This window comes from Vombatus ursinus, unplaced genomic scaffold (assembly GCF_900497805.2).
Source record: "Vombatus ursinus unplaced genomic scaffold, bare-nosed wombat genome assembly UNPS02006874.1, whole genome shotgun sequence".
NCBI classification, from domain to species: Eukaryota; Metazoa; Chordata; class Mammalia; order Diprotodontia; family Vombatidae; genus Vombatus; species Vombatus ursinus.
In genome coordinates, this window is record NW_020946652.1 from 9,322,653 (window position 1) to 9,347,824 (window position 25,172).

General features: G+C 47.0%; 1 protein-coding gene across 1 annotated transcript in view; it reads right to left on the minus strand.

Moving 5' to 3' along the window:
- Positions 1–536: 536 nt before the first annotated feature.
- WSCD1 (WSC domain containing 1) overlaps positions 537–25,172 on the minus strand; it is a 44,276-nt gene continuing 19,640 nt past the window's right edge. Inside the window, exons 4-8 of the mRNA XM_027848910.1 lie at positions 25,022–25,143; positions 14,573–14,732; positions 11,457–11,621; positions 8,657–8,857; positions 537–1,092 (exon numbers count right to left, since the gene is read on the minus strand). Coding sequence (XP_027704711.1) covers positions 737–1,092; positions 8,657–8,857; positions 11,457–11,621; positions 14,573–14,732; positions 25,022–25,143 — 1,004 coding nt within the window. The 3' untranslated portion in view covers positions 537–736. The remainder of the gene's footprint in view (positions 1,093–8,656; positions 8,858–11,456; positions 11,622–14,572; positions 14,733–25,021; positions 25,144–25,172) is intronic.

Sequence of the window (25,172 nt, forward strand, 5' to 3'; positions counted from 1 at the left end):
CAGCATGTTTGTTTGGGCAAGGGTGACTTGTGGAGTATGACAATCAATTCCATTCTGCAGAACTGAGCACCTGCAAGGGGACAACTCTCTCTGGATCTAACAGCCCATGCTGGTCATCATAGCTGCTCAGGAGCCCCAGCCCTTCCATGGTTCACCCCCCCAAAGCAGGCTGGGCCTCAGTTTGTGACCTCATGTTCAGATTCCAGCTTTTGGCACAATTAGGGAGTGTCCCGGGGAGCCTCTCAGAGTTCGGGAAAACTGCCTTCCTCGGTCGACCCCAGCAAGGCACTGGGGCTGTAAACCTATGGGCTTCTGAAAGCCACTGTATATATAAGTGTGTGTGTGGGGTGTGTGTGTGTGTGTGTGTGTGTGTGTGTGTGTGTGTTTGAGTGCATTTGTGTGAATGAGAGCATGTGTAAATGTGTGAGTGTGCATGTGTGAGGGAGAGTGTGTGTGTGAGAGCGTGAGGGTATGTGCATATGCTATGAGGGAGTATGTGTGTATGTGAATGAACGTGTGTGAGTGCATGTTTATAAGTGTGTGAATGTGTAGGAGGGTATGTAAGTGTGTGTTGGTGAGTTTGCATGTATATGTGAGGGAGAGTGTGTGTGTATGTGTGAGCGAATGAATATGTTTGAGTGTGTATGTGTATGTGAGTGTGGTCACATGTGCTTCTGCGCATGAGTGGCAGACCAAAGAGAGGGAGATGGTGCCGGGGCCGCATGCCAAGGCTCCATCATCTGGGCACATACTCGCTGGGCAGGCCAGTCCAGTTCCTCTCCCTCAGAGCCTGGTCCACAGTCCGGATGTAACCATCGATGAGCGCCTTCATCTCGGCTGTGAAGGCTTGCTCGGGCTCTCTGGGCTGCCCACCAAGCCTCCGAAAGCTTCCCTCCCTGTTGCTCTCCACACACAGAAGCCTCTCCTCTGTTACTGACACATTCAGGAAAGCCACCATCTCCCTCAGCTTAGGGAGGAGGCTGCGGCGCAGGTCCTCATAGTGGATAACCAAGAGCCGTTTGCCATACTTGAGCCAGTCCAGGACATGGGATGACCACCAGGATGCATAGCTGTTGACAAAGTCAGGCCACTCTGGAGCAGAAGAGAGGAGAACAGTAGAGTCAGGGGAAGGTCAAGGTCCCCTTACTCCCCACCCACAGTCCCTCAGAGCCAACCAAGGACAACACCCCCCAGACCCCATGAGAGGCCCTGAAGCCCTCCCTGGGAGATGTCCATAGCCAGGCAGGCCTGGCCCTGGGGGGAGTCTTGTGGACAGCGCACATGGTCTTTTGCTCTTGGGCAGGGCCCTCCAGGCAGAGGACTTGGTTTCCACTCATATGATGGCTGCATGACCTCAGCAGCTCGTGATCTCTGTGTCTGGGGGTCTTTGCAAAGGGGGAGAATGAATGAGTCTGTACTTGCTCCCAGCCAGGTCAGAATCAAGGGGGGCTGTTGTACCGGGGCTTGGTGGTGTCCGTCCTTGCTGCCGGTGGTGTTTTTGCTATTGTGAAAGGCCTTGATGGGGACAAATTGGCCATGACCCCTCTGGAGACAACGAGCCCTCAGGCTGCCCACTTTACAGCTCTCTCCCACACCTCCCTGGAGACTCCTGGATGGATGTGGGGCTGTTCTGTGGGCAGCAGCCACGAAGCATGTCCAGAAGCCTGTTGTTCCTTTTAAAAGAGGGAGACCCTTCATTTCACAGAGAAGTCTGGGGTCACTCAGAGAAAGTTAACATTTCCCAGACACAATTCAGTCTCCTGTCTTCCTCCTGCAGCTCAGTTCTGGGCCTTGTTCATTGCCCACATTCCATATATGTCCAAGATCTAGGCACCAATGAACCAGCTCAATGGGCTTATCATCAACCAAATGAAAGGAGGGTGAGGGGCCTTGAGTCCCCTTGAGTGAAGACTGGTTGAAGAGAAGGCTGGAGGGTATATGGCATGAGATTTGGTCTACGCCTAGTTTCTGCCATACTCTTTTCTAGTTTTCCCAGCACTTTTTGTCAAAGAGTGAGTTCTTATCCCAGAAGCTGGGGTCTTTGGGTTTATCAAATAAGGTATTACTATAGTCATTGACTACTGTGTCTTGCATATTTAACCTATTCCACTGATCCACCACTCTATTTCTTAGCCAGTACCAAGTAGTTTTGATGACTGCTGCTTTATAATACAATTTAAGATCTGGAATGGCTAGGCCGCCTTCCCCTGCATTTCTTTTCATTAGTTCCCTTGGTATTCTGGACCTTTTGTTCTTCCAAATGAATCTTGTTATTATTTTTTCTAAATCTATAAAATAATTGTTGGTAGTTCGATTGGTATGGCACTGAATAAGTAAATTAGCTTAGGGAGAATCGTCATTTTTATTATATTAGCCCGGCCTACCCATGAGCAACTGAGGTTTTTCCAATTACTTAGATCTGACTTTATTTGTGTGAAAAGTGTTATGTAACTGTGTTCATAGAGTTTCTGGGCTTGTTTTGGGAGGTACACTCCTAAATATTTTATAATGTCTACAGTAAGTTTAAATGGAATTTCTCTTTCTATCTCTTGCGTTGGGCTTTGTTGGTAATATATAGAAATGCTGATGATTTATGTGGGTTTATTTTGTAGCCTGTAACTTTGCCAGTAGTTTTTTACTTGATTCTCTAGGATTCTCTAACTATATCATCAAGTCATCTGCAAAGAGTGATAGCTTTGTTTCTTCTTTGCCTATTCTAATGCCTTCAATTTCTTTTTCTAGAGAAGGCTGGAGAGGAGATGAGAGCTGTCACTCATTCTTTCAGGCTCCAGTCCTTAGAACTGATTATCAAGAAGGACTTCCTGATACATAGAGCCATCCCACAGTGGTAAGGGCTGCCTCAGGAGGCAGTGGGCTCCCCTTCTCTGAAGGTCCTCAAACTAAGCTTGCATTGCCCCTGGTCGGTGATGCTGCCAAGGAGAAAGGGAGTGAGATGCTTCTGGAATCTCTTCAGACTCCGGTCTGGCCTTCTGGGCTGTGGTGAAGCCTTCGCTGGAAGTCCAGAATCCATGGAGCTGTGCAGTCAACCCTCCTAAAAGGATTTTCCTGCCTCCTAATGATGGAGGATTTTAGCATCTCTGCAAAGAAGGGAGGGGTGTATATGCTCCCATCTCTGCTCAGGAGCCAGGCTTTGATCACTATAATATTACAGCTTTCGGCTTTATTTTGGAAGCTATTTCCATTTTCCTGGGTCTGCTTACTTCACTCTGCATCAACTCATGTACCTCTCTGCAGTCCAGTGGAATGGAATTAGGATTTTGGGTCAGGAGCCAGGACACCTGGGTTTCCCTTCTAGTTCTGCTACCAAATAAATACCTGACAAATCACCTGACATCTCCAGGTTTCATTTTCCTCATTTGAAAAATGGGCATAATGTTACTTGTGGGAGCCATCACCAGTCGTCTTGACCTTAGTTTTGCCACTGGACTCCAATGACTCTATAGGAGAGAGTGTGGCTGATGACTTTGCAGAGCTCTAACTCACTTAAATCCAATTCACTTGCAAGTCAAGACATCACTCTCCTGACATCATTGGCCCTCTTTGAGAAAAAAGGATGAACGACAATAATGTTACTTATAACATATTCTTTGCAGGGTTGTTGGAAGGAAAATGTTTTTTAAGTGTTTAAAAAGTTTAGAAGAAAGGTACTGTTATTGCTATCATTGTGAATGAATGGATGGATGGATGGGTGGGTGGATGGATGGATGGATGGAAGGATGGATGGATGGATGGGTGGATGGGTGGATGGGTGGATGGATGGAGGATTGGATGGATGGATGAGTGGATGGATGGGTGGAAGGATGGATGGATGGATGGAGCAGCATTTAGTAGGTGCTTACTCTGTCCCAAGTGTGGTGGTAAATGCCAAAGACCATGGCCTCAAGGGGTTTTATTCTAGTATTCTACTATGGTTCTTTTTGACTGATCTCTTCTCTCCTGTTTGTGCCACTGAGCAGGTCCTTGTAGATTCCACCAAGAGAACATCTAGAAACATGGATCAGAGCTCTAGACTTGGAAGGAATCTTAAGGGCCCATTTTATTGTTGAGAAAACTGAGGCAAAGGAGGGAAAGTGATTGAGGATTATAAGGTCATACACCCAGAGCTGGAAGGGCCAGCCATCCCCACCAACCGCCACTGATGGGACTGGCAACCAGCCTAGCGAAAGCAGGGGAGGTGGTATATGTCAGGCAAGCTGAACCACCACCACCACCACCTTGACCACCGTCTCTCCTCCAGACCTTGATAAGGATAGCTTAGAACGTGGAGCCTAAGAGCCTTGGGAAGAGCCAGGCTTCCAGCCCAGGACATGTAGCCATGGTCCTGGGAAGCAGCTCCTGTTGAGACATAACCTGGGCCCCTGTGGAGACATAACCTGGGAACTATCTGCTCCCGCAGAGGGCCCAGAAAAGAAATTCCCTGGCACCCAAATCCTTGGCCTGTCCAATCAACATCAGAAACTGATATGATTTTAGCACTTTAATCAGGCATCAAGGAAGAAGCCTGACCATAGGCTTTCCTGCTGCCTGCTAAGGACCAGAGGACTTCCCCCCACTGACTTGTAGCTGAAATCCTCATGTCTTGTCTCCCTGAGGGCATCAACTGCCTGACTTTTCTCTCTATGTCCCCAACACTTAGCAACATTTTACGCATTAATGCTTAATAAATGACTTATCTGTTTACTCAGTGGTCCCAAGTAACCCAAAGTTACCTTCAAAGCAACAGCAAACCACAACAGGAATCTCATCTTTTCAGGCTCACTTTACTTAGAGCATCACCAGTATCTCCCTTCTCAAGAGTAAGGCATGACTTTCTGCTGCTCAAGGGGAGCAAGATTGGTTGTCAGGGCTCACTTTGCTGTGGACTCACAAGGTTCATATTTTTTTTTGCTTAATAAAACAATATTTGGGGAATTAGTTCAGTTCCACACTTTTGCTTTAAAATTTTCAGAGCTTAAATTCACTATTGTGGTTGTAAATTCCTTTGTATTTTTAGTGGGACTTTCTAATCATTATTTTTTGTTTGCTAACAGCTCAGCCCATTCCCCAGCTTGATAAAAAGCAAACCCAGATATGACAAGCTGCCACCTTCCCATTTCTTGCATCCATACGTTTGGGTCCTCAAGCCATGCCCTGGTCTGTTTATCTTTCATCTTGCCTCTGGGCACATTTGCCTTCTTAGCTTCTTGGTTTTATCCCGTTTCCCATAACGATCATTGGTCCAAAATTTTTTCCAAAAGCAGTTCCAACATCAGTGGTCCCCGGTTATTTTGCCTATGCTGTGGCCAGACACTAGATGAGGTTCAGGTTTTGTTCCTGTGCTTTCTGATACTGAACTAGCCTTGCATGGCCTGGTATACATCCTACCTAGTCATGACGGATAATTTCTTCAATGGGAATTCTTAGGGGAATTCTTTCTAATTTTCTTGGAATAAGTGCCCCATGTGTTGCACAGATGATTCATATGTAGAGAATGATAGGACATTACCCAATGCCTCTGATCAGACAAATACAGTAGTAATTTGAAAATGAGGTTGAAATAACATGAAAAAAAGAAAATTATGCACCAATTTCCCTAATGAACATACACACATCAAGATAATGCTCAATTAAAGATTGGCCCATGATTATTCTTAGACCAGTAAAGAAGTCAGCCACTTGTCTCAGCCAATTCTTTCTTTCGGAGAATCTCCAGGGGTTTTTTCCATTAGTAACTCTCTTCCATGGAAACTCCTTGAGAGAGCCCTTTTCAATCAATGCCTCCACTCGTCTCCTCCAACTCTCTTCTAAACCCTCTGGAACCTGGCTTTCAGCCTCATCATGCAACTGGAGCTGCTTTCTCCAAACTCCCCAGTCCCAATGGCCTTTTCTCAATCCTCTTCCTTCTGTTTTTGACATGGTCAATAACCCTATGCTCCTGGGTGCTCTCTCTTTTCTGGGTTTACATGACCCTGATGTTTCTACCCCACCACCAGCCCTTCACAGTTTCCTTTGTGGGACATTTCCAAGTCACTCCCACTAACTTTAGGTGTTTCCAAAGGACACTCCATTGACCCTCTTCTCTTTCCCTTCCATACTATTGCACTTGGTGAGCTCATAATGGTTCAACAAGCATCTCTGTACAGATGATTCCCAGGTCAGTCTATACACATTGAATCTCTCTCCTAACATCAGTCAGGAGAACATACTGAATTGTATGCCTTGTAGATATCTCAAGATTAACAATGTCCAAAACTGAAAGCACTCTTTCCCCCAAACTCTTGCCTCTTCCAGACTTTCTTATTACTGTGGATGGCACCACCATCCTCCCAGTCCCCCAGGCTCACAACTTGGTGTCACCCAGTTCTCCCCTCCAATCTAATCTGTTGGTAAAATCTGTTGTCCCTACTGTCGCAATAATTTTGACGTATCTCCCCAGCCCCACCCCATTCTCCCGATTCACAAAACTGCCCTCCTGGTGCAGACACTCATTACCTCACACCTGGATTACTGCAATAGCTGATGGGTGGCTGGCTGCCTCAGGGCTCTCCCCACTCCAGCCCATCTTCCTTCAGTGGCTCCCTATGACATCTAGAACCTCTGTCTGGCTTTTAGTTAACCAATCAATAAGCCTTTATTAAGTACATACTAGGATCAGGCTTCAGAGGGGGATTCTTTCTAATTTTCTTGGAATGAGTACCCCATGTGTTGCACAGATGATTCATATGTAGGAACACAGATGGTGGGGGGTCAGGGAGGAGTGACCTCCATGTGCTTTTACACACACACACACACACACACACACCATGTACACACAGACCACCACATTTCTGATTGGGTCTGGCCAAGACTGAGGTCAAAGGAGGTTCCTAAGCATGTGGAGGGCTGGGGAGCTGGAGAGCTGGGGCTGAGTGGGGCATGATAATCAGCAAGAGGGTGTCCCATGCACTGAACTCAGAGACCTGCTGGGGAGGAGAGTATGGCCTCTCTATCCACCCATCCCTTGCTGGTAGGCCTTGTCCTACCCAGCTGTGCAATGGGCCACTGCAGGGTCATACACTTCCTTGACTCCTTCACTGGCCCTGCCTTGGGTGCCAGTTGTAGGCTAAGCCAAGCTAGGGCTCTGCTCTTACCACATCCCTTGCCCCTCCCATTGCCCCAGCTTCAGGCACCTAATGCCCCCTACCCCTTGCTCTGGGTGTTCAGACTGATACAGAGCACCACCTAACCAAGGTTCCTGAGTCTGAGGAAGTGTCCTTCAGAGCTGGCTGTCTCCAGCTTACACTTTCCCCAGTCTTAGGAAATGCTCTATTTTCAAAGGCTAGGAAAGTTGAGGCCTGTCCCTATGTGCTGCCTGAGGACCACATTGACCATAAGCAGAGGGCTTCCTCAGGACGGGAAGGCAGCAGCCAGCCACAGGTGGAAGCAAGACCCACAACCAAGTCTCACATAATGGGAGTAGCTAGGTGGTATGGTGGATAAAGCACTAGGCCAAGAGGATCTGAGTTCAGATCCAGCTCAGATAATTCCTAGCTGTGTGACCCTGGGCAAGTCATTTAACTGATCTGCCTCAGTTTCCTTATCTGTAAAATGGGGATAATTATAGCACCTACTTCTCAGGGCTGTTGTGAGGATCAAACGAGATAATAATTGTCAGGTACTTAGCACAGTGCCTGGCACATAGTGAGTGCCATCTAAATGTTAGCTAATCATTATTATTATTATCATTACAGGGAAGAGAGTGGGAGTACAGGAATGCCCCAAGCATAGCCCTGGTCACATAGCCATAGGGCCAGAGGATGCCCTGTAAAGCAGCCCTACAGGGATCTCTAAGCAATTCCTGTGTAAGATGCCAGTAAGAGTCTGGAAGACCAACCAAGCCTCAGCTGAAACTGAGAGATGAGTGAATTAGCACCTCAGAATTAGGTGCTTGCACCCTTAGCACTGACCCCACCCCCAAAAGACCTCTAAAGGGTGAAGGTCTGCACCCCAAGGCTGGGTCCTTATAGAGCTGTCCAGAGCCGAGCACTTCTAGGATAGGGGCACTCATGGGAGTCAACTGGCAGAGAAATGAAAACAACGCGTGCCCACTGAGGTAGGGTCACACCGGCAAGGTGCACGGGCATCTTGGGAAATCACTACCACACCCTAAGAAACAAGGGCTATGATGAGTACAGAGCAGTCTGACCTGATGCAAGGTAAAGCAGATGTGCAATGATTAACACCAGCAGGAGAAACTGAGGGCTGCATCCTTGTACTGCCCAAGCTTGGCTCCCATACCAGGGGCCTCCTTCCCTCTGTGGCAGGGAGGAGCTATGGGTGTGCAGCACTCTCCTCATGGCTGGCAGGCTTGATGCATGCACTGGTCAGTGTTGTGGACCTGCTGGGCTTTCTTTCTTAGTTTTAGTCTTTGTTCCAAGAAAGGCTTGGCTTCTATTCTAAAGGCATAGGGGAGGGTGACAAGACTGATTCAGAATTAAAGATAAAGACAAAATACGTTGGTGCCATTTTTGAAAGAAAGGGAGGGTGACTTTGAGTCTCTCTGCTCCCTTCAGCCTGTCCCACTGAGGTCCTGGAGGCCATCTGGTCTAGCTCTCTTCCTTTACTGATGTGAAAGCTAATGTCCACCCACCTCTGGTGGCCCTGGCCCTCAAATTACCTTGACTCTTCCAGTTCCTGTCTGTGGCATATCCCAAGTGCCCAGCACACTTCCGGTTGAATTCTGCCATGAGTGACCTGTATGGATTCCGTATGAGGAGGATGGCGGCATCAAACATTTCGATCTCTCTCTTTCCACTTTCATGGGTTTTCACACAGATGGTCCTTCTGCTCCTCCAGTGGTCTTTCTCCCCTTTAAAACCTAAAATGAAAAAAAGGAAATTAGGTCCAAGCATGCGGGGATGCTCCTCTTCCCCACAGGAAGGTGGGGTGGAGATATAAAGTCAGTGCCACCATCTTGACTTCTAAGTCTGTGGCCCTTCCTTGACCCACATACTAGTAGATTCAGATCTTTGAAAACATTTGCCTCTATTCTGCACACGTGGAAAATGTTCATCAAACACTCTGGAAGAAGGAGCATGGTGAAGTGAAAGACCACAGGACTGGCTTTGAGTCTGGCTTTGCCATGGTCTTGGTCTCACTATGAGACCTTGCAAAAGTCCCTTACCCAATCTAAACCCTTGTTTTTTCATTTGCAGAAGAGGGCTAGATTCCAGGACTAACATGCGGCCTTGGTCACTTGGTCTCTAACTCTATGGGTTCTTCTGTATGGAGCTGTCCTCATCTCAGAAAGAGCATCAGACAGTTCCAGACTGGACTGTTTTTTCACAACACCAGAGACCATGTACTGCAGTGGTCAACTCTGAAAATCCCACCAGTCTGCCTAGTGGTTAACAGGCTCAGAGATTCAGGGAAGGTGTAGACATGGTCTCTAAACCATCTTTGGGTCAGTCAATGGTTTCCATTAGGGGTTAAAACCAGACAATGATCATCCACAGGGATAGGCAGTTATTAAGCACCTACTATGTGCCAAGCATTGTGCTAAGTTGTGGGAATGGAAAGTCAGAAGTAAAATAATCAGTCAATAAATCAAAAAAACATTCATTAAGCCCCTACTATGTGTTGGGTATTGTGCTAAGTCCTAGGGATAAAAAAGAGGCAAAAGAAAGTCCCTGCCCTCGAGAAGCTTACTTTCTCAGTACTGATTGACTGATTGAGTACAAATCCCAGGTGCTAGGAATAACGGTCTCATAGAGGTGAAAACAAGCAAGTAGCTATGGACAAACAAGCCTTGCACAGGATAGGTAGGACATCATCAACCAAAGGAAGGCACTAGAATTCAGAGGGGCTGGGGAAGGCTTCCTGCACAAGATGGGATTTTAGTCGGGACTTTAAGGAAACGAGGGCACTCAGCAGTCGGAGTGGAGGAGGGAGAGCGTTCCAGGCAGGTGTACAATCAGACAGAGCCAAGACGTGGAGAAGGGGTGTGATGGAGAGACGCAATGCAGGTGGGAAAGGCAACTGACAAACAGACTGACCGTGGGGTGAGTGAGCGTGGACGATCCAGCACGAGGGTGCAAGCCTGGCCAACTGAGCTCCACACCTTATTGTCTGTGGGAGCGTCTCCAACTGCTTCCATAGACTGTGAGCCTGATGGGACGAGGCAGTGCCTAACACAGCCATATTGAGTTTGGCAGTCGTGCCAAGAGGTGCACATTCAGTCTCACTAAGGCAGTGTTACTTCCTGTCTGGAGACCTCAGTTTCCACATTTGTAAAATGAAGGAGCTGAGCCATACAACACATAACATCCCCCGACCACAAAACAACCACTGTTTTTAAAGAACTTCTCTGCCCACTCAGGTGAAAACAAGCACTTTCTTGGCCAGCTTCCACATCTTTTAAGTGAGGGGGATGTTGGCAGAGAGCTGTGGGCTGAACACTTCCAGCCGTGGCCAGACCAGGACTGCCTGACCAGGCCCCTTCAGTCATGTCCATCCTCCAGCCCCCTCCCTCAGACTCTCTGAGTCAAGTCCACCTCCACAAGGAAGCTCTGGGCTGGAGGGCCAGGAGCAAGGCCTCCAAGGTCTGCTGCCACCAAGGACTTCATGAGAAGGTTTGGGTCAGATTCCGGCAGCAAGGCAGCAGACATTCTCTCTTGGCCTGGGCTCTCCCAGCACCAAGAATGAGGATCGACTGTGTGGCTGCTTGCTGACTGACTAACTGTGTGTGTGTGACCCCCTCTCTGGGCCTCAGTTTCCTCACCTATGACAGAGGAGAAGAGGCTCAGATGATCTGGAAGGCTCCTTCCAGGTCTGGTTGGGCAGCGACTTGGATAACAGCTGCCACACCACCCCCGGCACACGTGCACACATACACACATTTGACCATGGGATGGTGGGAATCACTTGGACAAGTCCAGGCCCTGACCCTCCATTCCTGAGATGCTCAGTTAAAAACCCCAAATTGTATCTTTTATGTTTGTCTCCTCAGCATAATGAGGCCTCCCATTTGTTCAGAAGGAAAAGAAAGTCCCTGAGATGAAACATTCCCAGATTTCTGGATGACCTTCTGGCAGTCTTGGGGCCCTCCACCTTTCATGAGTCCTGGACCTCTGGGCTAACTGGGAATGCCAATGGGCCAACTTTCCTCAGAGTCCTGTTTGTAAATATATAAAATAAAATAGCCAGCATTGCCCAGGAAGCCGACCCTTTGGAAACCTGGTGACCTGGAGGTTTAGAGGGACCAAAGGTTACAGACCACAGCCCAGAAGCCCTTCTCTGGTGCCTCATGACCAGCAAGCCCTAAGGAGTGAGGCCCTGCTGCTCGCTTCTTTGAGGGCCCGGCGCAGGGACCAGACCTCACTGGGGAAGTCGGCCAAACCCAGAGAAGGGGGAGCCAGACACCTGCTCTTCTTCCTGAGGCACCCCCTGCCCTCTCCTCCAAGGTAGCCAGGACCCACCTTTATTGTAGAGTGCACCATCGAAGTAGTAGCTGCCCGTGTAGAAGCCAGTGGCGTGCTCGATAAGGTGACGGGCCCATGTGTTGCCAGCACCCGGGAAGCTGGACAGTGCCACGAAGACCTTAGCTTTGTTGGGCAAGAAGTGTCTGTCAATGCACCGCGTGTCTGCAAGGCCAGGGACAAGGAGGGCAGTCATCACTCAGAGCGGTGGCTGGGGGGGTAGGAGGACCCCCAAATGCAAGCAAAGATCTTTCTCCAGCCCAGGCCTCTCTGTGTCCCACCTGAGGCCTTCTGGGCCCTGGAAGCACCCTAGGGAGCACCGTTCCTCTTAACCTCCAGGTCCTCACTCTCCTTTCTAGACCCGCTTGTCCTTGGCCAGAGCCTGGGACCCCTCTCAGCTGGGTCTGCCCAGAGTAGGCCTCCACACTGAACCCCAGCCACAAGATCCCAGAACATTATCCCCAAGGTCCTGGACCTAGGGTTAGGGCCCATTGCCCCAGCCTTCTCATAGCTTTTGGCTGCAGGCAAGAGTTGGACAGGTGGGAGATGGGGTGCACAATGCTCATCACAGACCACTGGCCTTTTGATGCCCACCTCCTGGACACGTGACTTTTTTTTTCTAGATCCAATATACAAGTACCTCAGTGTGGGTGACTCCCGGCATGAAACCTCCCTCCACTGAGGGCACTCAACAACTTGACTGGAAAAGGAAGTCATCAGCCTAGGACACCCTGGTCTCTTGGCTCTGCTGACCCATCCCCACAGTTATTGCTACTCCAGCATGAAAGGGACTGATCTCTGCTATTGCAGTTGTTGGGTGAACTACAGAGCCCTGGGAAGGTACTTCCCAAGAGCCACATGGGGCTGACAGGCAGGAGCCAGTGAGGGAAGTCCTCATGTCATGCACATCATCCCTGTCATGATGCCATCCCACCCAACAGTCACCAGTGTGGGGGAAGGGAGGCAAGTCAATGACCGCCACCACCTCTCCTAAGACCCTAACAGGAGACAGCCCAGAGCCCTGAGCCCCTCAGACCACCAACCTTGCCTCCACTTCAACCCTCACAGCTATCACTGAGGGGAATGATTGCTTCCTCACTCCCACCAACCCCAGCCTCATCTGCTGAACAACCAGCACCCTGAATCTCCTAGGATCCTGGGAATGGCATCCTAGAAGCCACCTCTTGGAAAGCAGTCCTGTGGAGATGCCGCTCAGGGCCAGTACCTGCAGGTGCTCTGGCCGCATCTACCAAAGACCCAGAAAGGAAAGGTCTGGCCCCCAAAGTCCTTGGCCCTATCCAATGGTCCAACATCAGACACTGATAGGGTTTTATCAGTGGAAATGACTTTATCAGCTTGGCTCTGCCTAAGGACCATGAGACCTTTCTATCTGACTCTTAGCTGAGACATTCCACATGTTGTCTCCCTCACTGGAATGTGAACTCTTAGCCAGCTGAGACTGTCTATGCTTTGCACTCTGTATCCCCAGCATTCAGACGGTGCCTAATAAATGAATTTTGTTCATTCAGTTATGAGAGGGACTGTCATGTTGAAAAGAAGGGCTGGGTCCTGACTCTTGCACTGAGAACATACCATAATTCTCTGAGGCTCCATGTGCTTCTCTGGAAGATGAGGAGGTTGTGCTAGGGATCAGCTCTGAGTTGGAGACTATGCTGGGCTCAGAGTCTGTGGGGCCAAGCCTGGCCTCCACTTCCTTGATTGATGCCCACCAGGACACCGAAGCCTTGGCTCCCTGGGGCTCCCTTCAGGTTTCCAGACCCTGCTTGGATTCTTCCTCCCTGGGGGAGCACCCTATGGACTATATATGTGTGCATTGGGACCGTCACCACCCATTCACCTAAGTGTTTCAGAAGTGTTTTGGAGACTGTCCAAGGCAGAATCTGAATGGGCAGAGGATTCCTCCATGGACTGAGGGGTCCTCCAGATGTGGATGGCCTTGAGCTGGTGGTGCTGAGCACCAGAACACTCCAGTGATGCCTCACGTAGACTCAGGGTCATTCAAAAGAGATCAGCTTAGTCATCCACACTGGCAACACGAGATGGATGAAGAAGCCGGGGCTGAGGGTCCTCGGAGCAGAAGGATTGGCAGCTCCTCCATGCTATCCATTGGGATGTCTGCCTTCAGATGGATGATGCACTGGGCCCAGAATTCAGTGGGAGGAAGAGAGTGGGTTGGATTCCATTTGGAGAACTGTGTGATACACTGAATGGTTCCAAGATATGCCCTGACCATCTTTAAAACCTATATTTTCCCCCAAGAAGCAGAATGGAGAAGGCCAGGCTTAGAGCCAGGAAGCCTCAGGTTCTAGTCTTATTTTTGACACAAATCGACTGTGTGACTCTGGACAAGTCACTCAGACCCTCAGAGCTCCCAGGCATCTCGTTCAGATTATTGAGTTCCCCACCTGCCTTGATGGAAGGAGTTTCCACAACAGGATGCAGCCCACACCACTCATCTTCCCCTTTGGGGATGACATTCATGCAGGATCTGAAGTCACAGACCATGGCACACAGGGGTAGTGAGAACCACACTAGTGCTCCTGGCTGCCCCTCCCAGGGGACTGGAACACGTATGAGCACAGAAGTAGCAACGAGCACCCGAGGGCCCCATTGGTCTTAGATGGCCTGCTGGCCAGCCTCTCTCAGGACCTGAGCACTACCCAGACCACCTTCTCTGCTAGCTACCATGGAGAAGCCACATTAATGAGAACATTGGCAGGGAGACCTGAGCCCTCCTCACTTCCACACCCTCCCTGAGGATCTCTGGCTTGCCTCAGCCACGCTCACTGGTGGTCCGTCCAACTCGTTCCCACCCAGCTGCCAGAGTCAGCTCCCATTTGGAGCCAAGGCCAGCAGGGCATCCTATGCCTTGGGCCACCTCTCAGCTGCCCGCTGTGCACTGACACACTTCCCCCATCACTCTCCCCATATTCCAAACTCTCAGCCCTGGCCTCCTCCCTTCCTAGCCCTCCCTCTCCCCCAGTGCCAAACTGCAGTGTCTGCTTTCAGAGAAGCCCCTCCAGGGGCTTCCAGGGAGAAGTCTACTCCAGGCACTGAGGCAGTCTCCCTGGTCCCATCTCAGGCACAAACCTCACCTTGGATGGGTGTCTGGTAGACCACACAGTAATCCCCCCAGCCTGGGGTCTCAGGGTCCCAGGCACAGAGGGAGCTGTCCACCGCATCATGCAGGCTGAACTTCGGGGTAGGATAGCCACAGAAGCACTCAGGGCCTCTGATGACCGCCAGTGGGAACTCCTGTCAGAGCAAACAGAGAAGGAGAGAAGGCTCATGGACAAATGCAAAGATGGCATCACCCTGTGTTATCAGGGGGGCTTTCTGCAGAAGCTGGAGGAGTGACAAACATGAAGTGGCAGCCATTTAATAACTAATTGTGTCAGCACCTCTTGGAGCCTCAGTTTCCTCATCTCTAAAATAGGTCTCATAACTTGTACCACCTACCCCTAAGTCACTCCTAGCCCAATAGGTGCTAGGCTATCTAGAAGTGGTGGAGTGACCCCTTGTGGGAATGTTGGGGGGGGGGCGGGGCTGAACAAGAGGGCTCTGAGCTCCTGCCTAGCTCTGAGGTTCGGTGACCTCCAAAGCTGATATTTCGTTTTGTTGTTCAGGCAATTGGTGTTAAGTGACTTGCCCAGGGTCACATAGCTAGTAAATGTCAAGTGTTTGGTCTGAGGCTAGATTTGAACTCAGGTCCTCCTGACTTCAGGGCCGGTGCTCTATCCATTATGCCACCTAGCTGCCCCAAGAAGCCCAGATGTGATGCTCTTTATTCCCCGCACCCAAATCTTTTACAAATACAATCTCATTTGACCCTAGCAACAACCCTGGGGGTAGGACTCAGGAAGGGACTCAGTGTCCCTGCTCTCCTCCTCTGAGGGCAGCAAGGGGTACCACAGTGCATGGAGCACTGGACCTGGAGCTCCAATTGCACCTCAGACAATTACTAGCTGTGTGTCTTTGGGCAAGTCATTCACCTTCTATTTCTCAGTTTCCTCATCTGTAAAATGGGGATAATAAAAGCACCTACCCCCCAGGGTTGTTGCTAGGGTCAAATGAGATTGTATTTGTAAAAGCATTTAGCACAGTGCCTGCACATAGTAGGTGTTTAATAAAAATGCATATTCTCTTCCCTTTCATTTCAACTGTACCAAACAAAGAATGTATGGCATCCCTCACTGACTACCACCCAGAGAGTGTCTTATGCTGAATCCAAGCCCTGACCAAGATCCTGGTGAGATCAGCTCCTCACAGGCAGGTGCAGACACCCCTTGATGAGCAAGTGCAGGGGAAGGCTGGGTGACCTCGAGGATTGTGAGAACACAACCAGACTGACCAGACCAATGGACCTCTGGCCCAACACTGTTCCTGGTGTCGGTGCAGGGCCATGGCTCCCCGTGACACATGGTACATCTAAAGAGAGGAAAGAGGTCTGGGCAGCCCACCCACCCAAGGCACATGTGTCAAGTCAGGACACATGTGTGTACGGGGCTATCGTGAGGGCTAATCACAAGCTCATGGATATGAAAGTCGTGGGTCATGGAGCTATGGCCCATCGACCACAGAAACATCTCCTCCAAAGTGGGATGAGATAAGGACAAACCAACCTAAAATGTGTTCGAGTGGGGTGTTTGTTTGAAGCAAAGACAGCTTCACCATGGCACATGTATGCACATGTGTGCATTCCTCATGTTTGTGCATGTGTGTGTGTCTGGTATCTGTATGAGTATATTCCCAAGAGGGACATTTGCCATTACATGGCCAAGGCAGCCTCACCAGTGTGCATGCGTGTAAAATGTACATTTATATGTGTGTGCATGTGTGTGTGTGCTTGTAGTCTGTGTGAGTATACTAAAAGAACCTAGATGGAAATTTAAAGACCATCTAATCCTGTCCCCATTTTACAAGTGAAGAAACTGAGTCTCAGAGAGTGAAAGGTGACTGGTCCAAAGTTGAACAGCGATGTATAGCACAGCCAGAGCTAGAACCCTGAAACTCCTCCCTGTTCTCTTTCCATACATGACATTATATAATAGTAAACATGTCTGTAGATGTGTACACATGCATGCACACAGATAACTGGGAAGGTTCTTGCATCTACTCCTCATAAGGCAAAGAACAACCCAGATTTGGAAGCCAATGGGTTCAGATGCCCCAAGGGCTGAGAAGCGACCATGGGAACCCAAGGGGGGAGATGGCCATGCCCCAGCTATGTCCTCAGAGTTGAATGAGTTGCACTGTACAGCTCAGTGTATTGGGGAAAGATCTCAAGACCTTGGAGGACATACAAATCAACAGTGGAGGTTGGTCTGGGCAACAGAAGAATCAGGATTCCAACTCATTTCCCCCCTTTTTGCATCAGGGCCCTTCTGTTAGACGTGGCCAGTGCTAAAGGTAGGAAAAGGCTCACTGCTGTTCTAGACCCTAAGCCTCACATTCTTAGGGTGCTCAGTCAGTCTTTGCTGACCAGTGCTGTGGCAGGAAGGCCAGCCCCGGCATCCTCAGCTCTGCTTAGGCCTTCCTAAATCTCAGGGACTTCTGGGATCTTTTCATCCAGTGACCTCTAAGAGCACAGCACTCAGGAGGCTGGGGCCAAGCAATAAGCATTAAGCTCCCTCTCGGTGTGAGGCACCATGTTGGGTGCTAGGTATAGATTATTCCTGTGCAGCCTACAAAGCCTCTCTGACTTGTCCCAGGGTCCCCTGTAGCTTGGGTCAAGTAGTGGGAAGGGGGAGGGCAGTGCTCCTAATCCTGGTGGCCATCAAATGTCTCCAGAAGCCCCCCATGTCCCCAGAGGACCTCCTGCCAGAAGGATGCTCTGCCTGGCTCCAGGAGGGGCAGGACTAGGTCTGTAAATGGAAGAATGAAAGGTTTATAAATACTAGAGATTGCTTCAATTTGATTCCATCCCCAAAGACTCACTGGCCATTTCTCAGGCAGGCAGGAGCTACGTGACCAGATCTTCAATCAGAAGCCTTGGATCAGCAGGCTGCCTTTCCAGATACAAATTCTCCTGGTGATCGGAGGCCATTAAGAGGGGAGCTCACTGGACCTTGTCCACCTTCCCTTTCATGAATTCAGACAAGCCTTTCTGACCATCTGTTTTCTAGCCAAATCTGTCAAAGGCCAGTGGCGGGGGTAGGGGGGATGGTCACTCAGTGGCCTGGCCTAGGACTCGGTCTGTGGCTAAAATGAAGACTCTTTCAGTGACCACAATTAATCAGCCTTTGAGGGAAGAATGGTCCAGAAGAAGAATACTTGGCTCACTAATACTAGTATCACTATTGTTATCACTATAATTAATTCTATTAATAATAATAGCTACCATTTATAGAGCACTTTAAGGTTTACAAAGCCCTTTATATGTGTCTGCTCACTTGATCCTCACAACAGCACTGGGAGGTAGGTGCTATTATTAACCCTGTTTGACAAATGAGAAAATTGGGGCACTGAGAGGTTACTTGACTTGTCCAGGATTGCTACTAGGGAGAGCATGCAGCAGTATTTGAACTCAGCTTTCCATGACTCAAAGTCTAGGCTCCATCCACTCTGTCACCTAGATGCCTTGACTTGGAGTCAAGGGACAAATTCAAATCTAACCATAGATACCCACCATATAAGACCCAGACTGAGCTGAGGTCTCTTCATTTGTAAAATGGAGTTAATGCCACTTTGACAAACAATCGGTGTGTGGCAAGTGCTTTGCAAACCCAGCCACACTCTAGAAATGGTAACTGGGAGGTGGCCAGGTTTATCCTCACTCTACCTCAGTCACACATGGGGATGATCAAGACTTGATCTGACCATTACCCATAAGTGTTCTACCTCAATGAGCCAGGACTGTGAACCTCCTCTCTCTGACCTTTATCCATCATTTTTCCCTTCTATCTATCATCATTTTCCCTTCTACTCATCATGATTTTTCCCTTCTATCCATCCATGATTTTCCTTTCTATCCATCATCATTTTTCCCTCTGTGTCACTCCTCCTAAACTTACTCTTCACCATGATTACAGGTCCATCCATCCCTCCCTGTTCTCTAAACCTATCATTCCTGGTCTGCCCTTGTTCTTTTCCTTTCCAACCCTTGATCTTTCACATACAAACAAAAAATGTAATAAGTGGAAATGTAGTAAGTAGAAAGAAAGAGAGAGAGATCATTATCACCCTAAAAGTGAATGGACTAATTTCTCCAATAACAAGAAAAAGAATTGAAAATTATGTAAATAAGAAGACAAAAAAAATTGGGGGGCAGCTAGGTGGTGCAACGGATAGAGCACCGGCCCTGGAGTCAGGAGCACCTGAGTTCAAATCCGGCCTCAGACACATAATATTTCCTAGCTGTGTAACTTTGGACAAGTCACATAACCCCAACTGCCTCACTAAAAAACAAAAACAAAAACAAAAATAATTTGCTGCATATAAGAAATACAAGACACATACAGAATGAAAATAAGGGGATGGAGCAATATCTACTATGCTTCACAATACTCTCAAAAAGTAGGTGATGTAATGTGGATCTCAGATAAGACAACAATAAAAATTAATAAAGTCAAAAGAGACAAGGAAACTGTATTACGGTCAATAGCATCATAAACAGTGAAAAATTAAAGTGTTACCTGCATAGGCACAAAATGGTATGGTGGCTAAGTTCTTAAGAGAAAAACTAGGCAAACTGCAAGAAGATATTGGCAGAAACACAGTAATAGTAGACGTCTGTAATGTTCCTCTCTAAGTTATAGATGGGGCAGCTAGATGGCACTGCAGCAGATAGAGTTCTGGGCCTAGAGCCAGGAAGACTTATCTTCCCAAGTTCAAATCTGCTCTCCAACATTGACTAACTCTGTAACCATGGACAAGTCACTTTGCCCTGTTTGCCTCAGTTTCCTCATCTGTAAAATAAGCCAGAGAAGAAAATGGCAAACCACTCCAGTATCTTTGCAAGAAAACACCAAATAGGGTCAAAAAGGGCCAGATGCAATTGAAACAACCAAACAACACTTCAAGGAAATTAGTAATTAATAGAAGAAATATAAGAAAAACAAAACAGACCAAAATAAAGACTATGTAACAACATCCTGAATAAGGGTTTAGTAAAAATTACAGAAATAAAAATAATTATGTTAAAATAGCAATAATTTCAAATTTCTAAAACTTTATGGATACAATTAAAACAGTTTTCAAAGAAAACTGTCTCTGGAAACTTGTTAACAAAATAGAAAAATAGAGAGGATCAACTAACTAAGCGTGTGATTCAAATGACTAGAAATCAACTAATTAACAACCCTAAAGCAAACACAAAAGAAGAAATCCAGAAAATTAGAAGAGAAACAAAGAAATCAGGAAAATGGAAATAGAAAAACTCTAGTATTGACAAAACTAAGCTGGTTATTTTTAAAAGATTAATAAAATCAATAAATCATTAGCCAACCTGGTCAACTAAAGAGGAAAATAAAATTATCCAAAAAAATGAACAAGAGAATTCACAAAAAATCAAGAATATAAAAAGAATGATCAGAAACTACAACACATAATTATATGTCAGCAAAACCAAAACTCCAAAGGAAAGTGATAAGAAAATGTAAAATATACAAACCAATAATGAATGAAGAAAGCCTTTATTAAATTCCTGTGTGCCAGGCACCCTACTAAGCACTTGAGATACAAAAGAAAGGAAGGGAATGAGCATTTTATAGGGTGCCTACTATGCCCCAGGCACTGTGCTAAGCACTTTCCAAATATTAACTCATATGATCAAAGGAAAAGAGAGTCCCTGTGCTCAAGAACCTCAAAGTACAATTAATAGGGTCACCTAACATTCATAAGAAAGTGGAGACCAAGTCTGTACCCCAAAAAGATAATAAAAAAGAGAAAAGGACTGACATGTACAAAAATATTTATAGCAGCTCTTTTTGTGGTGGCAAAGAATTGGAAATTGAGGAGATGCTCATCAATTGGAGAATGGCTAAACAAGCTGTGGTACGTGATTGTAATGGAATACTATTATTCTATAAGAAACGATGAGCAAGTGGATTTCAGAAAAAAACTGGAAAGACTTAAATGAACTGATGCTGAGTGAAGTGAGCAGAATCAGCAGAACATTGTGCACAGTAACAGTCACACTGTGTGATGACCAATTATTATAGATTTAGCTCTTCTCAGCAATATAATGATCTAAGACAACCAAAAGACTCATGATGGAAAATGCTGTCCATATCCAGAGAAAGAACTATGGAGTCTGAAAGCAGATCGAAGCAAACTATTTTCCTTTTTTTGTTTTGTTTTTTGTTTTTTTCTTTCTTGTGGTTTTTCCCTTTTGTTCTGATTCTTTCTTCACAACATGACTAATGTGGAAATATGTTTAACATGATTGTACATGTATAACCTATATCAAATTGTTTGCTGTCTTGGGGAGGGAGGGAGAAAAGTTTGGAACTCAAAATCTTACAAAAAATGAATGTTGAAAACTATTTTTACATGTAATTGGAAAAAGATAAAATACTATTAAGTGCAATTTTTTTTTAAGTTTTGGATGTCTTAAAAAAAGAAAGTGGGAGCCAATGAAGTGAATTTTGGTCAAAGTAGTCACAGGAATTTTTAGTGAAGTCGTAGTAGGGTCAACTAATAAACCCTAATTCCAGCAGCAATTGATATGATGACTGTCTCCTGAGTAGGGAGGAAGAAGGAATGCAAGAAGGGTGGGGGTGGGGGCTAGGGGTGAGAAACTTAGCCCTTTTGATACAGGCAGAGGCCAAGATGACTGCTTTAGGTAGCCCTGGTTTCCTGAGCTTCTAGAGATATCCCTGGTTGGGACACCTGGGCAGTGTATGGGGAAAGGAAAAAGCCAGCAGCATAAGTGTGGCTCAGACCTCTGACACAGAGCAGGATCTCATTGCCAGCATCCAGCCCAGCCTATAGAAGAAAACCCAAGGCAGGGATCCCAGACCAAAGAGCAGTCTGCAGTTCTGCTGTTCTGAATTAACAGTTTCCCACTTGGATGATAAGGGCTAAATACAGCAGCAATCTACCCTGGCACAGACCCAAATCTTAGTCAAGAACTTGCAGAGCTCAGATCAGAGGGGTAACAATCACCCTTTTCCCTGGATCAGGCCACTCTGGAGGCACTGGGAGCTTACAGGTGTGAGCTGTCCCTGAAATCTTGGAATAACCCTACACTCAATACCCCAAGAACCAGCTCAAACCTTCCCGCTAGAAACCCAGCCCTAAGATAAAGTCCTAAGTCAGGAGTCAGACTGGAAGAAAGAGCAAACAAAAAAAAAGAATCCCACCACAATGAACCATTATTGTGGCAGGGATGCCCAAGATATAAACATAGAAGAAGAAAATGTCTCTAAAGTCTCTACAAGCAAAGCCTAAGAAAAAACCCAGCTTGAGCACAAATTCAATTAGAACCCTTGGAATAAATAAAGCAATAATTTCTCTTTAAAGAGTTAAAATATTTTGATTTTTTTAATAAATGAAATGAGATCCATAAAGGGAAAAAAGGAAAAAACAAAACAAAACAAAAACATGAGAGCTGTTAAAGAAAGAACTGGAAAAGGAACTAACAGTTTTGTACAAAAGGTATAAAACTTTGCCCAAGCAACAAACTCTGAAAATTAGAACAGACCAAATAGAAACCACAAGACAATAAGAAATATTAAAAATAAAATTAAAAGGCTAAAAAATAGAAAAAAGTAAAGTATCACAGCAAAAACAATTGACCTAGAAAAAAGATCAAAGAGGAAAAAAAAATTAAGACTCATTGCACTTTCTGAATGCTATGACCATAAAAAGAGACTACATTCAAGAAATCTTCAAAGAAAACTGCCCAGATCTCTTAGAACCAAAAGACAAAGTAGAAATTGAAAGAATCCATCTGTCATCTCATAAAGAAGTTCCAAACTGAAAACTCCCAGGAACATCATAGTGAAAGTCCAGAGCTTCCAGGACAAATTAAAAATGTTGCAAATAGCCAGAAAGAAAGAATTGGCATACTGAGTAGCCATAGTCAGGATCACACATGATTTAACAGCCATCACAATGAAGGGTGGAGAGTTTGGAATATGATTTTTTCCAGAAGGTAAAGGATATGGACTTATAGCCAAGAATAACTTACCCAACAAAACAGTATAGTCCTACAAGAGAATAATAGACTTTTAATGAAACAGACAATTTCCAAGCATTTCTATGAAAAGACCAGAGCTGTAGAGAAAATCTGGAGGACAAGCACAAGAAGGAGATGAGAGAAGCACACAAAGATCAACATGAATGAACAATGGTAAAGGATTAAACAAAGAAAAACTGCTTCCACTGAAATCTGGGGAGTCAATACTCGTGTCCCTTCAGATTCCCAGCACCATCTAGGATCTTAGGGGGAGTCCAATTAGACAAGACATGAGACTGTTTCCATTACATCCTGATGATCTTAAGAAAAGAATGTAAAAAGGCAAAAGGAATACCCTAGGGGTGGTGGAGGGGGGGAGGGAAAGGAAAGTTAGGGAACAATTATAATCAGGGCACATAAGCAGACATCTATACAAACATGGAGGAGGGGTGGAGCGAGCAGCTCACACTTAAACCTCATTCTCTTCCGAACTGGTCAAAAGAAGGAAGGAGAGACAGACAGACAGACAGACAGAGACAAACAGAGACAGAGACAGAGAGACAAAGAGACAGAGAGACAGACAGAGAGACAGACAGAGACAAACAGAGACAGAGACAGAGAGACAGAGAGACAGAGAGACAGACAGAGAGACAGAGACAGAGACAGAGAGACAAAGAGACAGAGAGACAGACAGAGAGACAGACAGAGAGACAGACAGAGAGACAGAGACAGAGAGAGACAGAAAGACAGAGAACTTTCACTTAACAGTGAAATAGGAGGTAAAGGGGAAAGGGGGGATGGGGAATTAGAGGAAGAGAAGATTAATGTAGGGATTAGTCCTAAACAAAACAAATCCTAAGGATGTTCAAAAATATTTGTAGTTCTTTTCTGAGGTAGAAATGAATGAAAATCTGAGGGTCAGCTTATAGATTGGAGAATAGATTAACAAGTTAGAGCTTATAAATGTGATGGAATACCATTGTGCTGATCTCTTATCAGTGTAATGACCAACCAGGATTCTGGCAGACTAATAATGAAATATGCTGCCCACCTCCTGACAGAGAGAAGACCTCAGGGCACAGAATGAGATAAATGTTTCTTTAGACAGAGCCAATGCAGAAAGTTCCTTCGCTTGACTCTATGGAGAGGCAACGGGTCTTTATTCTTCTAGTGTTCTCAATGGGTGGGGGAGGGGAGGAGAGAGGACAGGTCTTGGCTGATTTAAACAAATGAAATATCTTAAGAACAATATTTTTAAAAGAAATCACAGTCTCAAACTATCCAAAATGAGAAACACAAACCAAGAAGTCACAAATGAATTTCTAGAGGAAAGACCTATTATTCCTGGCCTCGAGATTAACCACTAGGGACCAATCCCTGGTAGATTCATCAGAGCAAAGATTTCCAACAAGTAAAGAATTCATAGCCCTTCAGTCTAGATCTGGGATTTCTGGGATTTCACCTGAGATTTATAGGAGGGGCTAGGAAATGGGAGAGGTGGGCACCCAGAGTCAGGGATCCTCTAGCATGGGAGGGGACAGTCTGACTGGTCCTGGGAGTGTCCAGGCAAGCAGCACTGGACACTCCCCACTCTAACAGCAGCCCACATCAAAACAGGCCTGTGGATTAACTGCCCATAAGCTGAGGCCGCTGGGAGAGTAAGATCAAGGCCGGCCACATAATGACTCCCCCCACCTCCAGCCACACGGATTGACCCTTAGCTGGACACAGCTGGACCCTTAATACTAGCCATGCACAGCTTGCTGTCAACTGGCCACAACCTGACCCTTAACCCTGGCCAGGATACCCTCCAAACCCAGACAAAGACAGACCTCCCTGACCCAAAGACCAGGGGAGGGGCTTGCACATCCTAAGACCACTGCTCTGCCGGGCCCAACCAGCCATGGGTTTTTGACCCAGACTTTGTACATCTATGGGATAGAAACTCCCTGCTGCAGGGTCATAGGACTGTGAGGACAGAGCCCAGGGGACATCTCTGAGCCCATGGGAGTTGCTGGGAGGGTCTGTCAAAGACCATCCACAGAAGCAGATTCACGTGAATTACAGGGTCAGCTCTAACAGCCTTGGTCATCTGCTTGGCTGTGCCCAGAACCCCCATCCATGTTCTGCTCTCAGACCTTAGCTTTATAGAAGCAGTTAAGACATGGCTGGTGAGCCTGGAGGATCCTGCTCTGTCTGGTGAACCACAGCACCCATGGGCACTATCTGTGAGAGGCGGTGCCCTGGATCATCTACACAACCCTTGCTTTTCCTTATGCCCCTCAAGGCTGTGAGTGACTGCTAGCCCCCTCCCCCCTCCATGGGGGTTTGGCCACCCTCTCTCCAAGTACCACTGTGTCTCTCAAAATGGACACAGCAGTAGCAGCAAGGAGGGGGACTGAGGAACAAGGGATGCTCTTACTTTACTGGAGCAAAGCTGTGAGCACGTCTCCACAGTCAAGTTGGGCTGAGTTAGGGAACTGGCCAGCGTGTCAGTAAGGTTCCTGGGTACTCGGAAACATCCCCGGTAGGTGACGGTCCTTCCTGCCGGGACAGCAACAAGATCTCCCTTA